The sequence below is a fragment of the Ptiloglossa arizonensis genome, chromosome 2 (genome assembly GCF_051014685.1).
Source record: "Ptiloglossa arizonensis isolate GNS036 chromosome 2, iyPtiAriz1_principal, whole genome shotgun sequence".
In the NCBI taxonomy this organism is placed as follows: domain Eukaryota; kingdom Metazoa; phylum Arthropoda; class Insecta; order Hymenoptera; family Colletidae; genus Ptiloglossa; species Ptiloglossa arizonensis.
The window spans coordinates 32,714,508-32,731,261 of record NC_135049.1 but is presented as its reverse complement, the minus strand read 5'-3'; the positions used below and the strand labels follow the sequence as shown (position 1 = coordinate 32,731,261).

Below are 16,754 nucleotides of genomic sequence, written 5' to 3'. Positions count from 1 at the left end.
GCTCGAAAACAGGGTCGCGGCTCTATCGGACGATCAGTTTCGTCTTTGACAAAACACGAAGGGGGATCGGATAAATCGCGTTGGAACGGCCATCCCCGGAATAACTCGCGCGCAAGCCTAACCGAGTCGTTCAAAGCGAAATCGAATTCTTCGCCGAACGACGAGATGACTCATTCCGGATTCGAAGGCTTTCTTCGAATATATTCTATCGAACAACACCATTATCGTGTGAATAGATCGCGTCGGTGTTGCTTCACCGTGAAACGCGAAATCAACGATTTCGTGATCGCGAAACGATCGAGATGATATTTTCGTTTCGATAAACGTTCCCGGCCGAGTGAAAAGTCGAGCAGTTTTGTGCCTGGCCGGAATCGCGGCGGCGTTCGCCATGGAAACACGCGCGTCGAAACTCGAAAGTGGCCATGGGGTAAGAGTGCCTTGTACGAGGTACTGAAGAGTCCGCAGTTATAGAAGGCGAACAAACAGGGCCGCCTTTCAATCGTAATTGGAACCGCGGGAGCCTGACCAACGTCCGTGTTCAAGCACTCTTTTTCCCATAACCATCATTCTTCGAGAGTGTCTCCTCCTCTCCGAGAACGAAGAAGCACAATAGGCTGTATATCCAGTCGGGGGTTGTTGCCGAATTTCCACGAACGAACTCTTCGCGATTGTTTCTGCATCTCGGCGGTCCGGACGCGATCGTTCTTCTTAACGATGAATTCTCCGACCGCTTCCTTTGAGAAGAATTTCGAAACCCACCGGTTGTTGGAGGAAGGGAAAGCATTTCGAACGACGAACCTTTTTTTTTTAAGAGAAATCGGTCAACCGAAACGAGCGTTTAACTCGAAAAAGATGCGAGCAAATCGACGAGATTACAATTATATTTTTTCTCGCGGTTCTCTGAAACGACGCGCCTCGATGTCTCGGAGGCGTCGCGGGGCGTCGTTAACGGGAAAACACGGGAAGACGGACACAGGGAAGACAAAGTATAGAAACGATAAGAAGCAACCGAGAGGGAAAATATAAACGAACGCCGGTACATTCAACGAGAAACGAGAACGCGTACATCCAAGCCCCTTTGCTCTGTTTAACTCGTAGACTCGTAGCAATGGACCGAGCGGATCGTCCTCGCGTTTCTCATCTTCCCTTTTATTCGCGCACGTTTTTTCTCCTCTCGAGAAGGAAACATTGCGCGAACGACTTTGTACCCTTTGATTCGAAAAAAGAAAACTTGAGAATCAACAAACGTTTTCGAACAAAACGAATAGAAAGATGTTCGGAAGAAGAATTCGATCTCGTACATTTTTCGCGGTAGAAAAGGATTCGGCATCGGGAATATCGGAACGGAATTGTTAGTCGCTGTAAACAGAACCGTTCTTTTCGATCGCACCTCTCTTATTTTCCAATGGAAAACGAGCAGGCTTCCCCCCTCGGTTTCCACGAATACGGCACTGGACGATGCTGCTCCGTGCAGAATATTCAGATCGACAGTTATATTCACACGCGTGGTCGCACCTCAATGGATTTTGCTTTTGCCGCGATTGTTAACGATTTCGAAGCCCTCGCGGCATCCCTCATCCTTCTCCTCCTCCCCCTCCTCCTCCACCGCCACCGCCTCTTCGCCTCGCGAACCGCTCTTCGGCTCTTACTGTTCTAAATCGCTCCACCGTGATATCCTCTCAACTGTTTGTTTTATCCGTATTTACCAATTCGTCTCGACTCGATCGACGACCGCGACTCTATTATTGATAATCATTCAGACTTCGGGAGCTCGAGGGAGATCGACGCTTCGCTCTTCTCGTTTCTTCGGGCCAGATTCGCGCACCCCCTCGGCGAGGAAATGTCTTTTCTTCGAATAATTACGACCCTTTGTTCTTCCCGACGCATCCAAGACCCCGTGGAAAATAATCGGCGCGCGAATGTTCCGAGGAAAACCGCGCGAGAAGCTTTTATCGACACATCGGTATTATTCGTCGAACATAGTCATCGGAAAAGTACAATACATTGTTCGCGTCTCTGAACTATGGAAAATGTAACGGTTTCTCGGTATTGCGTTAATAAAAAACCATGAGACGAAAAGAGTAAAGAATTTATCGAGCAACTTGTACAACACTGTTATAGACGATTTGTATTAGATAGGTGTTTGTGAATTGCGACACTGCTGTTCTTACTTACCGCTAGATGGCGCACGACACGAAGTTGAAGTTAATGTTTCTCGCAAGTGCTTCGTCGGGCCCTTTTTCACATATATACCACCTCGTTCGACTCTCAGATGTACTTGCTTCGGCAGTACATATACTAAAATTGGAACGATACAGAGAAGATTAGCATGGCCCCTGCGCAAGGATGACACGCAAAATCGTGAAGCGTTCCACATTTTTTTGCAATTTCATTTTTCAAATTTATGCGTATCTAATTTATTTAATCTCTGATCTTTTATCAAGGTATGGTATACATTTAATGCGCACAAATGCAACTTTATTTTATTTTCTTCGAATAATTATTCCCGCGTGGTCCCGAACAATGAAGAATTTACAAATAATTCAACCTCTTCAAGAACAAATGGCCTTTAGTTGCTACCCTTTCGCACAAAAGCACGAAACTTATGTGCGATGCAAGGCAATCGATTCCGAATAATTATATCTCGGAATGTTAATGTAACCATATAAATAAATATATCCATTTAAAATTTTACTTTTTTTTCAATTTTGCGACTACGTAGCAATATTAGATCATTGGAATGTTTAATTCTAAATATTCTTCAGAATTTTATCGTTGTTTTTATGATACATTATTGAAAATAACTCGACACAAACGAACGGGAAGGCGTTCCCGAAGAGGTTATGGTCCTTGAGGTAGAGAAAGCGAGGCAGGTGCACCTGCCTATTTAGTTGCGATCGCCATCGGTAGGTGGCGAACTGAAATAAATGTTTCTCGTAAGTTGCCCGACCGATTGTTTGTAGAATATATACGGCTGTGAACGATCTACGGATGTACTTGCTTCGGCAGTACGTATACTAAAATTGGAACGATACAGAGAAGATTAGCATGGCCCCTGCGCAAGGATGACACGCAAAATCGTGAAGCGTTCCACATTTTTTTGTAATTTAATTTTTCAAATTTATACGTATGCGTCGTATCCGATCTTAATCTTTCTTTATCGCTATCACGACAGGTTTACGCTACGTACCGTGCATTGTGAATCGAATTCACAGTTTTTTTTTCAACTTACGGTAATCTCGCGTAGATACGTGTACACTCTCTGTGTAACAATTACCAGTTATTTGTTTAGACTATCTCGATACGCGGTGGGTAACAGTAATTGAACGCGTTTCCACCGCTAATCCGTGATTGTCCTCCCTTGCACGATTGAAAAGAGATTCACCCCGATTCGAATCCCATTTGCCCATCGCGCCCGTAGGTGGCTCTATCGAGATGAAATTTCGTGTCCCACGGGGGTAGCAAATATCGCAAATTACCGATAACAATCGTCCGACAGGGGAATGATTTCCAGGCAATCCGCGCTGAACCCTCCGGGCTAATTTCCATTGATTCGGCTCGGTGTAAATCGCGACAGATGCGATCGGACGCGTTGCACTCCTCGCCGAGGAAATTCGTTCGAAGCGGTCGTTCGTACTCGATCTCGTAGCGTCTCGTGCGCGTTTCCGAAAAACGAGAAACCAGAAGTGTCTCTTCTTGAATCGAACGAAGAGATCGGTGAGCCGTGTAAAAATCTCCCCGTGTGCTCGTCGATTTTTTATTCGGTAATTGACACCTTTGAAAAGGTATCGGAGCCCTCGTTCTAATTGGATCGGACACGAAATAACGAGCACGTTGACGACTCCCGAGCGCGCGTGCCGCGTCGAAAAACGTCCTCTCGCGAAGAGGAGGTTCGCTGTCGAATTTATCGGGACTGTCTTTGTTTTCGCAGCTCGACGACACTCAATTTATCCCGTCTTCATGCATTTATTCCGCCGTTTGCGCGCCACCGAGGCCCTTTTTCAGCGAGCACGAAGAAGACGCCAGGCCGCTTTGTTGCCCCTTGAATTAATCCCCTGCATACGTTAATCCTAATGAATTCACAAACGCGCCCCGTCGTGTCCGACTCCGGGGGTACGGCCGACGAGGGGTTCAGCTTACAGGTGCCAGCACGCAAACTCGAGGCCACGAGGCAAACCATTAAAGTACCACCCCGCAACACCGTGTGCACACGGACGCTCGTTCCTCTTTCTGCACACCGACGCGGGGTCCGCGCATTTTATGCGACGCCACGCGGTGTCGCGTTGCCGAAAATTGCACGAACAAACTCCCGTCTTCCGACGATCGATAGGATAAATATTTATTTATTCGCGACGGTGTCCAGCTAGAAACCAGAGGCGGGAAGAAATTTCTAGCCGGGAAAATGTTTCCGATAACGAGCCAAAAAACGAATAGAACGAACGAAAGCTTATCCAAATGTATAGCCGTGGAAAATAAATCTCTGCAAGGGTGTCTTTGCTCGTCTTGTATTATTCGAACACGATTTCGTCCGTTTCGGATAACCACCGTACGATCTCTTTAATGTTTATTTTTGACTTGTCAACGTATCACCGTCTGGCACCGCGTTGGCGTCGATTCGCGAAGCCAACCGTGATCGATCGCTCTTATGTCTGCGTGAACTCGCGAATCCAACCGTACGGGTAAAAGGTTTCGCCCGTGAATGTGCAGACGACGGTTAATAGGAAATATCTCGCGATGCAACGAGAATCACGGTGAGGAAATTTCAACGATCTTTGGGCAACGGGGCGCCGTGCGGTGTATCGAGGTCCGCGCAGCCTCGAGGTATCGAGATCCCGGGGGAAGGGAACGATAAAAGGTAGGAAAAATCGAAGGATAATTCCGGGGGGGGAATTCGTTAATTAAGCAACGCAGAAAAGAAGATCGCGGGGTCAGCGAACTGGATCGCGGTTCGTCCCGTTTTTATTCTGGATCGTCGAGAGTTCAGCGCGGCTGATTTTACGGAACGGGAAATATTTAGGTATAGAAAGCAGCGGATATACGCGGAGCCATAGAGTCGCGCGAATGCTCCCGGAAGATAAGTAGCGACGCGGTGAATAGACTAACGGGGCGCTGCGAAAGCCCGGAACGCAGAAAAGGGGTTTGAAAGGGGGTAGGGACGGTGTCGAGGATTGGTGGTTTCGTGCATCATGCATATTTACGCTCACATACTAGCCGCGGAAGATGACGGAGCGGGCCGCGAGGGTTCCGCGCAAATTGCGAGGACCGTATTTATGCAAATGCCCGACGCGGTGTTTCAACCGGGCTGAAATTGACTTCGTTAGAGTCTAGTCTGGCTTCCTCGGTTCTACGCGTTCTCGAAAAAGAACGGAGGGAAGGAAAAGAAATCGAAAGGAAAGGTTCACCCTTTCGTCGACGAACGAGAAAAGAAAAGAAAAGGAAAAGGTAAAAGAAACGAAAATTCCGTCGCGAAGAAGCGTTCGGATATTTCTCTTCGCGCCGTTTGCCGGTGACTCGCGGGGCGGAAAAGCCAGACCGGAAAAGAGAGCGCGAAGAACGAGGGAGAAACGCGGCAGTGGCGGCGGCGGCGGTTAAGCCGCCCCCTCCCCTCTCCCCCCGTCCCCCCGGGGGAAGAACAATCTCGATATCGCGGCGGGCGACTATAACCTGGCGTGTTCTCTCTATACTCCGGAGAAACGTTTCACATCCAATTTGTTCCTCTCCTTTCGCGGTAATCGCTCGCCAATGACTTTCCTCCCTCTCCTCTTCACCCTCGGTCCCCCTCTCGGCGAGCCGTATCCCTCCCTCGGTCGGTATTCCGCGGAGCCACGGATGCTCGGCAACCCTGTACAGCTTCTCGAAGCGTGCACCGAAATACCTGGCAGCCTCGGCACTCGCTGCACTTCAACCCGTCTCTCGGTTAGGGGTTGCTGCCAGAGCCAACCCCCTTTCGCGCAGGCCGCTTTCGTTCCGACCAATGACGGTCGAGTAGTAGACGCTTTCCATCCTTCGTTGGCGAGTTAACGCGACCAATGGACGTGTCGCCGAGAACACGGAGTGGGGAGACCATGGCGCTTCCACCCCCAAAATGGCTGCGAAATCGCGCGGGCATTAGGCAGCCCGTTCAAAATAAACGGGCGGATTAATTGGAGCGGGGTGGCGCGGTGCAACCCCCGGACTAACTCGCGTGGTAACGCTTCCACCTCCACCACGGGGTTCGGCAACGTGCAACCACGACGAAGACAACTTCGACGACTACGATACCAGCCACGGAGAGCCACATCCGGTCATCCCCCGCGGATACACCGCGACGCAGAACGACGCCGGGCGTCCGCACGTTAGCATGAAACTCGAGTCCGTTGCCGAGGTGTTCTCGCGCCGACAGATAACTAACGTTCAGCTGGTTCGCGCGATCCTGTCCGTTTAAGGAGACCGCTGGCTACGTTCGTCGGTTCGGTTCTCGTTCGACGAAGGAGTACGATGATGCAGGAGCACAAATCGTTCCTCATAAGGGATCTCCTGGGGGACGTTCTGTCCGAGAGAGTGCACGGTAAGTGCGGAGTGTTGATTCTGATTTCCTCGTGGCGCGCAGTGCGCGCGTTTCGAACGTTTTTCGAGTCAACGACGATCGCGGTGAACCCTCGCAAACGAAAACCGAACGAATATCGCGTCCGTCCTCCGCGAGGAACCGGGACCCCTGCGAGGAAGTTCGTAAACCGATCTCTCGATTCGTTTGCACGGTGCGTGCGTAAAAAATCGGAATATTTATCGGTCGCGAGAGCGGTCGCGTGGCCTGTCAACGGAATCCTCGTTACGGGGTACCCCGTTGAGCGGCTCTATTATTTTTAACCGGGATTCGCAGCCCTCGGGGCGTCCTAGGACCCCCGACAGGGTGGTGCCCCATTAACGACGATCTTACAGATGGCCCGAGCTGCGGAACGATTCGTTAGCTCTCGTTAGCGCGAATTTTCATCGACGATTATCGCGTCCCGCTGCGCCTGGCCACTATTATCGTCCGATCGGAGTTCAACGCGACCGTCCCCGTAATTGAGATCGTTTACCATAAACCAGGAACGATCGGAAATACATTCGCATTGTTCGGGATAATCGAGTTTGGCCGACGAATCGACCTGTACGACCGGTGGGATCGATCCAAAGGCACAAAGCCGAAGAAATTGGATCGGATTTGACCCCCGTGCTCCGTTTACCTACCGACGACCGACGTCCAAGCTCGATTTATCCCACGCGAGTAGGACGTGTTTCTCCTAGAATATTGCGCGTTCATGATTCGCGATTCGTATCGTCTTTGTATCGTCGGTACGGTATCTGTACAATAAAAATCGCACGTATCGCGATAGTAAAAGTGCAATGCGAGTTCTCGGTGCGATAAAATCGCACGTCTCGCGAAACGTCTCGTTGTTTGACAAATATTCGATAAAGAAATCAGTTATCGTAACTAAAAGACGATTGTTCCAGAAGACTCGGAGGACGATTCGGCCGTTCACTCGGACTCCGAGGACACGATCGACCCTGGAAGCAGTCCGTGCACCCGTTTGGAAAGTCCTCCGCCGGCTCTGTCGCCGTCGCCGACGGCAGCAACTTCTGGCAAGTCCTGCGGGACGACCAGTGGCCCTCCTAGCGGCAGAAAGCCCAGGAGAAGACGCACGGCGTTCACCCATGCCCAGCTCGCCTACCTGGAACGGAAGTTTCGATGTCAGAAGTATCTGAGCGTCGCGGACCGGAGCGACGTCGCCGACGCGCTGTCGCTTTCGGAGACCCAAGTCAAGACCTGGTACCAAAACAGAAGGTTATTATCGTCTTTCCTTACGGCGGACCGTCTTTCTTACTTTTCGTTCGGTTACTTGTCGCGCTTCTTCTCGTATCCCTCTATCGAAGCTGACTAGATCGCGATAATCGCATGCAAAGAGATATTTACACTCCCCGTCTTCGAAGTTCCTTTTCACCCCTCCGATTTATATTTACATTTGCATCGACTCGATCAGAGAACCACTACGAGAATTATCTTGCACGTAAGAGCGAAATCTGGCTCGTCGACTCCTGAAAGAAAGACAGCGATCCGCAAAGGGTAAACGCTTGATTCCAGAACCAAATGGAAGCGTCAGAATCAGCTGCGATTGGAGCAGCTCCGGCATCAGGCGACGGTGGAGAAGGAACTGCTGGTACGCGGCGTGGGTCTTCATCACGGCAGCATAGACGCCTATTGTCCACCTTACAACGCTCAGACCCAGACCCAAAGTCATCCGCCTCCACCGCCGCCACCTCCGGCACCGTCTTCGGCCTCGACGGCCGCTTTCCTCTCCACCGCGGCCGCCCTGTTCCGGAACGTGACCTATGTTCACGGATGCCCGCTCTAACCCGGCCGATCGCCGCGGTTCCAGGACCGTATCCGCCTCCGGGCCGCCGACGTAGGCACTCCTCTTCCCTCGGGAGGATCCTCGAGCCGAAACGACGCAAAAACGGCGTCGACGATCCCTCGACTCGAACCACGACCGCTCCGGATCATCGAGATCGTGAGTCGGTACTGTTCGAAACGGTTCCTGGACCTTTGCATCGGATTCACCGTCGTCGTACCGTTGTCGTTCGGGATGTTTTGGTGCAAAGGGTCGAGAACCGCCACGATACGGTGAAGTGCGCGAGCAGAGAAACGACGCAAACGGATTCGGACTAACGCGAAAGCGATCGAGAAGCTGCTTATCCGTACACCCGTGGGACAGCCCTGTTCCGTATCCAGGACCCGCGGTGTTGTTTCTCGTGTTTATTCCTGCATGCGAGACAGTGTAAATATGTAATTACGAAGTTGGTCGGTAGTCGTAGCCGGTTCGTCATCGCTTCGACGAGGAACGGGGATGAAAAGTTTCCGAATTTTTTCCGAGCGTCGCGATACTCCGCGCGATCGAATATATATATATGTGCGTACGTACACCGCCGGTTTGTTCAGGGCGCGATCGGTCCCTCGGCGATGCGTCCTCTACGATCGGAACGAACGGTTAATCGCGCAGAGTCTAGTTGAGTCGGTAGCTGAGACGAGTTTTCGTAGCTGTGCCGTAGAATCTTAGACAACCGTAATTTGGGAAAATGACGGGAAACGACGAAGTTCATCGGGACTGTTGTCTCGCCCACGAGCCACCAATTCACGGTCGATTTTCGTTTAGAGATTTAGTTCGCTAACGCTCACCGCTGATAATCGATCACCTTCACCAGCTAGTCGACGATCTTTCGTCAACCGAACACTTCTTGTAGATAAATAAATTATTATCGAACAGAAACGCCGTCTTGTGATTACCGTTTCCTCGTAATTCGAGATCAAACCTTTTAAAAACACCCTTCGAGAATACCGATTGTCCGCAGTGTTCGAAGAGAAAACTTCCTCCGATTGCTCCTTTTCGAACTTCTTTCGATAAACAATCGATGAAAATTTCGCTCGGACAATGTCTGGCAGACGTCGAGCCGACGAACGGACACGTTTTTTTATTTGATTAAACGGGAACGGCGCAACGAGTATCGGGAATAGTAACACTAATCCGCGCGCGACAATAGGCACGTGGCCAGAAACAGCGATTCACGAGCCCCGGCAGAAAGTAATTGGCTGAAACCGATACAAGTCGAGTGCCGGTGCCACTCGTGGCTGGAATTGGCTGGCGGATTTAATTGAACGGAATCGACGGGAAAGAGAAACAGAGAGATACAGATTGCGGAGAAACGGCCGCGATTGTCGCGATGATTTTTCGCCGCGACGGCGGCTGCGGCGGCGGCGACGGCGGTGGCGGTGGCGGTTGCGGAGGCGGCAGCTACGGGCGGACTCGCGTTAATTGGAATAGAAGGGAGACGAGCGAAGAAGAGGACGAGAAGTGTACGATCTCTTTACACGGATGATTAGACTATATTACACGAGACACCGAACGATCTCTGGTAACGACGTCGTTAATCGTTTTCCTTTGCGTCCGTCCTCGTCCGATACGAGTACCAGAGCCTCGAACGGAGAAAGCGAGACGAGCGAATCGATTCGAAGCGGACGCGCGACGAGAATTACGTTTTTCCAATTTTAATCCTTTTCGCGAGGCGAGTTCTCTTTCACCTTGACGAAATCGAGGCACCGTCGAGCAGTGGTACGCGAACCCGTTCGAGTGGTTGCGTTTCCACGGGAATTGGGTCCCGAGGAATCGAGGTCGTGTCGGGCGATTCGAGATCCCGCTCCGGTTCCGCTTATCTCGGATCATCGAGACCCCACTGGGGAAGGAAAAGATGCGTGGAAAGTTGAAAGCAACCTGTGAGGGCACGGGGAAGCGTATTTCGTTGGGGCAAAGGCGAATTATCGCGAGACGATATTCTCCCAAGTGTTATCTCGCGAACGACGAGAAAAGGAGGACGCCGTAACGGCTGGAGACGGTTCTTTCGGGTTCGTTCAGGATGAAATAAACCCGGCAGACGCTCCGCGCGTCGTCTGGTCCTCGAATAATAAAAAAGACAGATACGCGTTCACCGAGCGTGAAATCACGCGAACGAAGGAAAAATTCTTGCGACCCTCGTCCCTCCTTTATTTCCCTTTCGGTTTCTCCGCCCGAGCACGCCGCGCCGCGACCGTGGAGGAAACGAGCGATCCCTCGCGCGTAATTACTTCGCCATAATGAATCGCATATTATTCGTGATAATCTCCCGTGCCTCGGCCATTGTACCCGGCGGCGTTCTTCGCCTCCTTACTCGCTTCTAATTCCGTCTTTTAACGCGTTTTTAACTCGACGACCTTCGACGCCCTGTTTTACTCGCGCGTCTCGCACTCCTCTTCCCAAAGGAGGCCGAAGAACGTTCGCCAAAGGCTTCGAACGATCGATTCGAACACTTCGAACAACGAAGAGTTTTCGAGTAACGATTCTTGAAACGACGAGTCAAATCGTATCCCTGCCTGGGCACTAGGAAGCGAGGTATAAATATTCTCCGACGGAATTTCCTCGAAAGTCAATTCGAGATTTGAATAATTGAAACAAACGCGTCGATTTGCGACGAATGTATCGTCATCGAGCGTTAAAATTGACCAGGTTTAAAGTACCGATCGGCGAGAAACGTTGGGATCCCGCGTTCGTGCAACAGAGTCGTGCATCCTGTGCATTCGAGTACGCTTCGATCGTATAAACGTCGAGATTTCACTCGTCAATGATTCCGGTCCGTTCCGATCGGTGTTTCTCCGTGGCATCGGGCGCGATCGATGATCCCCGGTGGATCCCAGGCGAAGAGTCAGGGACTCGAACGTGATATCCTGGGAGAGAAGTGGCGTCGCGTGTACTCGGCCACGTGCGTATTGTCGACGAGCGAACAACCGTGTACGCGCGTGCATACGTGCGTAAGTCGTGTTGGCACTTGGACACGCGCTTCTTATCCCTCTTCGGTTCGCGATGCGCGTCTCTCCCTCTTACCCTCCGAGGGCGTCGTTAAATACTTCACGGGGTGCCTGCGCGCATACGTCACCCGGCCGAACCTTCGAAATCGGTTTACCGTTTTGTGAACGCGGCCTTATCGTCGATGTCACCGAGACGAATCGCGCGTATCTCGCGACGAACGAAGACGAAACCGACGAGAAAGTAACGACCGATCATCGCGCGGATCGAAAACGGTCGAAAAGGACCGTTAGGGGCGAACAACCCTTCCCCGCGAGGAGAACGAGGAAGAAGAAAGGCGGACGTGGCCCGGGCGTATTTCTAATTCTTCGGAGAAAGCAAAAAAAAAAAGCGGCGGAGTAATTGCTGGAGAAACTGGTAGAGAGGAGAGGTAGCGAGCGATGGCTGACTGCGCGGCAGTAGCGAAAAGGGATCGCGGCTCCGTTGGTGGAAGGCAAAAAGCACTGGTAAAAGGAGAGGAAGGAGGGTGACTGCCGAGGGAAAAGATGGAATCGCGAAAAGGAAGGGCGAAGAGAGCCGGAGAGACCGTTGCGGAAGAGAGAACGACGCGTGGGTAGGGGGTGTAAGGTGCAGGGGTGCGCGAGGGCAGGGCCGAGTGTAACGAAGCTCCGACTTTTTAATTGGAATATATTCAGAAAGCGGAACGCCTTTTCATCGCGGGACTCGATGCACTGAATACAGCCTGAATCAACGCGGAATCAACCGCGCTTGCAACGAGCCTGCTGTGCACCTGCAAACCGGGCCGCGTCTCTGCATTTATACGTAACGGATGCATAGCGGGCACATAAAATAACCCGCGAAAAACGTGGATCCACCTCTCTCCTCCCTTCGACGTGCAACCTTCTCCTCTCCCTTTTCTCTCATTTTCTGCCACGACTCGCCAACATCCACGGACGTATAATCACCCTGAAAATACGATAAGTGCGAGCAGAGCGAAGAATCGCGGCGAGATGCGCTTACATCGCAGGCTGCCCGCCGACGATATCCCATCCACGCGCGCGACTCTGTCATTCATCGTAGAGATATTATTTATTCCCGCGAAACCCATTCTCTCCTCCCTTAGAGGATCCCTGTTTAACCCTTTCGGTATTCAATACTTTCGAGGAAAGTGTCGTGCGCGCGCGAATCCCGTACTTCGCTACCACCGACGCGCCACGAGGCTGAATATTCTTTACCTATGGGTAAAATCGAAGTATTGTGATTAAACGACGTTCACCTAGTATAACGGTTAAAGATCGACAAAAGGAACAAAAAAATAACGTTTATCGAAAGATCGATTCGAGTTTGCGTTATTCTATCGATTGTATCGAGATACGTTCGTACTTCGCTTCCTTCCATTCATTTTTCGGGGGTAAATATTCTAGAATTAAAATGTAGCTTTCAAACGGAATAATACCTGTTTCATTCGGTAACTACACAAGTTGCAACCGTTTGCATTTAAGTGGCCTCATTAGGGTTGCACGAACAACTGTTTCTAAACTCGAGTGGCTTCACTGCGAGTGCATGCTCTGTTTACGTTTTCGCAGTTGTTTCGAAGATCACTTCATTCTTTACGCGTGGTTCGGCGCGTGGCATTTTTGTGCGCGGGCTCGATTGTTACTTTTTTTTCAATTCGAGACCACTCCGAGAGGATTATCCAAAAAAATCAAACGTCGGACGAATAAACAAGTCCGTAGTGCCGAAACGGTTGAAATTGAATCGCGCTGTCCTCGTACGAACTACCATCGTCTAAAATACCGAGAATCATCGATCGAGAAAGAATTCATCCGCGCTCGTTTAATAAAGCCAACAACTTTGGAAAACATGGGACGAGTGAAAATTACTCGCGTCTATTTTACTATGTTGGTCTCTCCTGTTGAGAACGAGCTGTTTAAATATCGCGGAAGCGTGGATCGTTTTTCCGTGGATTCATTTCGACGAAAGGGTCGCAACACCTATCCATCCTGGGAAGGTGGAAACTATGGCAGCTTCAGCTTAATGGGCTGTTTGCTTGCAAATTGCGGTATCGCTAAAGGGCAGCAAACAATTCACAACTCGTTTTAACTTCCACATTTCAATTCCAAGAAGCTTCAAGCCCCTCCGGCGAGCGTTACATTTACATAATTGTCTCTTGCTCTCTTTCTCGTTCGTGAAGTCGCAGGTCTCTTCCTCCCCATGGTTATTTTTCACCTCTGTGATTTCTCGTCTTTGCGGTCCTCGTTCTTCCGAATCGTTTTAGTCCAAAAATGTGACGATCTGAATATTTTTGGAAAATGTATTTTCTAATTTATCAATGCGGAAATAACGAATCACCGTCACGTATTAATTAAATTTTACCACTATAAACGTTGGTAAAACGATAAATAGAAATTAGATTTCTAATATAAAAAGCAAAAGAAATTGCCCCGGGTGAGGATCGAACTCACGACCTTAAGATTATGAGACTTACGCGCTGCCTACTGCGCTACCGAGGCGTTCGTGTTTGTTGTTTCTCTCTAGTTGTAAATAAATACATTTCGATAACGTTACATTTACATTAAATTGAATATTGTTCTAAAAACTGTACAAATATACATTCAACATTGTAATTATTAACATCTTATATACGAAAAGAATATTTAAGCAATTCATGTTTGTTCCAAATATAATTTATAAAACCCTGTCAAAGGTGTCGCCACATATCGGTCAACAGTGTAATTTTTAGCTTCGTCTCTTTAGCGTTGGTATTGTAACTTCACTACGATCGTTAAATTGTGTAAAACGGCAAAGTATTACAAATGTAAACTGTCAAAATCGTTTGTCGTTTAAGTTGTTGTTTCTCGAGGATTTGTAAATCCATTCTCTTTGTGGAAAACAGGGCAATATGACAGACGCAAAAAGTTTAAGAGAGTCGATCGTGCAATACGAACACCAAGTACGTATGATCGTTTTTATCTGAAAACAATATAACCTTAAGAATAATTATTGCATTTATATTTATTTTTTATACTTTGAATGCTTATTTGTAACATTAGCTGGCACAAGTTCAGGCAACCTTATCCGCAGCAGTATCAGGGGCCGACAGAGACAATTTGTTAAGCTTAAAGTCAGATATACAAGAACTAATTAATTTGACAAAAGAAAGTTTGCTAAGCATCGAAACGGCTGACGTAGGACACGAATCGAAGATTGAAAATTTAAATGACGAGGATGAGGATCCACTGACGAAGGAATATGCCTTATTTAAGGTGAATCTTTTAGCTTGGAACGTATAAAAGAATGTGAATATTTTCAAGGACAATTCATATTTTCCTTATAAATTTGTTAGGCGGAATTGGAGGAAGTTTCGAATGACTCTGAGAATAGTAAGCAGAATGAACAAGCTGATGGAACTTCGAACAATATAGAAGTCAGTACGCAAGTATTCTGTACGGCATAGCAATGACACAATTATACGGTGCAAGTTCATCTTGTAGGAAGAGTTGAGGCAGCTCGAAGGCATGAAATGTAGAGCCCCCCATGGTAGCAGTTGGGGAGGTATTGGTTATCATAACGCTATGATATGCTCAATTTATCGGAACGATGTTACGGAAATAAAAAACATGCAAGATATAAAGGTAATAAGAAAATTATTTAAACAACTAAAATTGAGCATTTTGCATTGTTAATTTAAATGTATCCTTCGAGAAAAACTCTTGAAATATTGAAAATTTTATTTATCTATGCTCGTTTTCTACAAATCTGCATGTTTAAGTATAGTGTAAATATTGTTCAGGTCAGAGTACTTTTCCTAAATCCAACACACAAAGAAATACTTCCGTGTCCTTATTATTTGGATGGGAAATGTAAATTTTCTGACCAGGATTGCAGATTTTCGCACGGTGAACTAGTACCGTTATCTAGCATACAGGAATATAGGTAAACGAATGTATTGAAATTTATTAACTAAAATGTAGATACGAATTGAGAAGTATAGATAAAGCCCTTATTCATAGGGAACCTGATTTTCAAAGTATAAAAATGGGCAGTAGAGTACTGGCGAAGCAAAAAAATGAATTATGGCACAGATGTGTTGTACTAAAATTGCCAGATAAAGATGGAGATGTTTTTCGAATCAAATTCGAAGCAAGTGGTAATATTGCTGAAATTTGTTTGCAAGACATTCTCCCTCTTGGTTAGTACTTTTTTAAATAATTGTATATTTGAATTTAATGGTATATATTTGTTTCATGGAGTTCATTCTTGCAGACGATGCAGACTTAGAAATGTCAGACACGTCTGAAGATACAAATAGTGAAACTGATTTGCCAGAATATTCCAAAGAAGAAGTAATTCATAAGTCTCTCCTTACTTTGGAAAGTAATGCACCGCTAGGAAATTGGGAGAAACATACACGTGGTATAGGTAGTAAATTAATGGCTCAAATGGGATACATAGTGGGTACTGGTCTTGGAAAACGTTCGGACGGCAGAATAGAACCAGTTGAAGCGACAGTGTTGCCTGCTGGTAAATCTTTAGGTACGTGTCTCTTCTTTTGTACTATGATTTACGATAGGGACGAATATATTACAAGTATAAAGTATTTGGTTTTAGATCACTGTATGGAGTTACGAGAAAATGCGGGCGGAGATAAAAATCTATTTTCTGTAGAACGTAGAATGCGAAAGCAACAGAGAAGATTAGAACAACAAAGGGAAAGACAATATCGAAGAGTAAAACAACGAGAAGAAAAAACTATATTTAATTTCATAAATGCAACCCTGGGTGATAAATGTATGTCTAAAACTAATTTTTTTTTTTTCATACAACATATGTGTCAGGTGTTTTATTTACCATTCAATTGTTTATAGCTAAAATTGAAACACAAACGAGTACCTCAAAAAGTAAGAATAATCTCAAAACAGAATCGAACCGCCAATTAAACGTAGCGAGCTTCCGAATTGGAGAAAATATTCTAAGGCTGGAGAGAGAATCCTCTAAGTTAAAAGAATCGTTAGCAAGACATACAAAGGGTAGTGTACACTATAATAACATTCTTATGAAATATAATGAAAAACAAAAAGAACTTCTTGATTTGAGGGCATCGGAAAAAAATATAGTTGCTGAACAAAATCAGCGAAAGAACAGAGCAAAACTCTCTATATTTTGATGCCCATTTCATATTTTCAAAAAAATTTCAAGTATATATGAAGTACACATTGTAATGTATATAAAAAAATATAAATAAATAAATAAATCTTAAAATTTGAAAATGTTCATTGCATTAATATTTCGTATTTTTCAAGAATATTAACCTTAAGTATATGATATTATCCTAAAAGTTCGATTTGAAACTTTGTTAGATAAATTTAACTTGTCCTCTACATCTGAACCCACGTGGGTATCTCT

The 16,754-nt window shown here is 47.4% G+C and overlaps 2 protein-coding genes and 3 non-coding genes across 7 annotated transcripts; 4 read left to right on the top strand and 1 right to left on the bottom strand.

The window, feature by feature from the left end:
• Positions 1-2,274: 2,274 nt before the first annotated feature.
• Positions 2,275-2,381, top strand: LOC143143921 (U6 spliceosomal RNA). Its single transcript, XR_012991291.1, has one exon. It is a non-coding gene; the product is annotated as a U6 spliceosomal RNA (small nuclear RNA).
• A 612-nt stretch (positions 2,382-2,993) lies between these two features.
• Positions 2,994-3,100, top strand: LOC143143922 (U6 spliceosomal RNA). Its single transcript, XR_012991292.1, has one exon. It is a non-coding gene; the product is annotated as a U6 spliceosomal RNA (small nuclear RNA).
• Positions 3,101-6,321: 3,221 nt separating this feature from the next.
• Positions 6,322-9,255, top strand: LOC143143216 (uncharacterized). Of its 3 annotated transcripts, none has more exons than XM_076304241.1 (3): positions 6,322-6,547; positions 7,477-7,804; positions 8,102-8,507. In XM_076304241.1, the coding sequence occupies exons 1-3, from the start codon at positions 6,478-6,480 to the stop codon at positions 8,370-8,372; spliced, it is 669 nt and encodes a 222-aa protein (XP_076160356.1). In that variant the 5' UTR covers positions 6,322-6,477; the 3' UTR covers positions 8,373-8,507. The 3 variants fall into 3 exon arrangements, with proteins under 3 accessions (XP_076160356.1, XP_076160355.1, XP_076160354.1); XM_076304240.1 differs by having other exon boundaries at positions 7,474-7,804; XM_076304239.1 differs by lacking the exon at positions 6,322-6,547 and having other exon boundaries at positions 7,594-7,804; positions 8,102-9,255.
• A 4,533-nt stretch (positions 9,256-13,788) lies between these two features.
• Positions 13,789-13,861, bottom strand: Trnam-cau (transfer RNA methionine (anticodon CAU)). Its single transcript has one exon. It is a non-coding gene; the product is annotated as a tRNA-Met (tRNA).
• Positions 13,862-14,113: 252 nt separating this feature from the next.
• On the top strand, positions 14,114-16,610 carry LOC143155349 (zinc finger CCCH-type with G patch domain-containing protein). The gene is made up of 9 exons (XM_076327978.1): positions 14,114-14,301; positions 14,402-14,614; positions 14,695-14,775; positions 14,843-14,983; positions 15,142-15,284; positions 15,362-15,540; positions 15,615-15,884; positions 15,960-16,139; positions 16,217-16,610. The coding sequence occupies exons 1-9, from the start codon at positions 14,251-14,253 to the stop codon at positions 16,513-16,515; spliced, it is 1,557 nt and encodes a 518-aa protein (XP_076184093.1). The 5' UTR covers positions 14,114-14,250; the 3' UTR covers positions 16,516-16,610.
• The last annotated feature ends 144 nt before the right edge of the window (positions 16,611-16,754 follow it).

Bases quoted from the DNA above. Each gene is read 5' to 3' on its own strand.
- LOC143143216 (XM_076304239.1), top strand. From the start codon at position 7,709: ATGTCAGAAGTATCTGAGCGTCGCGGACCGGAGCGACGTCGCCGACGC. The intron at 7,805-8,101 runs GTTATTATCGTC...GCTTGATTCCAG, and splicing joins ACCTGGTACCAAAACAGAAG to AACCAAATGGAAGCGTCAGA.
- LOC143155349 (XM_076327978.1), top strand. From the start codon at position 14,251: ATGACAGACGCAAAAAGTTTAAGAGAGTCGATCGTGCAATACGAACAC. The intron at 15,285-15,361 runs GTAAACGAATGT...CCTTATTCATAG, and splicing joins TCTAGCATACAGGAATATAG to GGAACCTGATTTTCAAAGTA. The intron at 15,885-15,959 runs GTACGTGTCTCT...ATTTGGTTTTAG, and splicing joins GCCTGCTGGTAAATCTTTAG to ATCACTGTATGGAGTTACGA.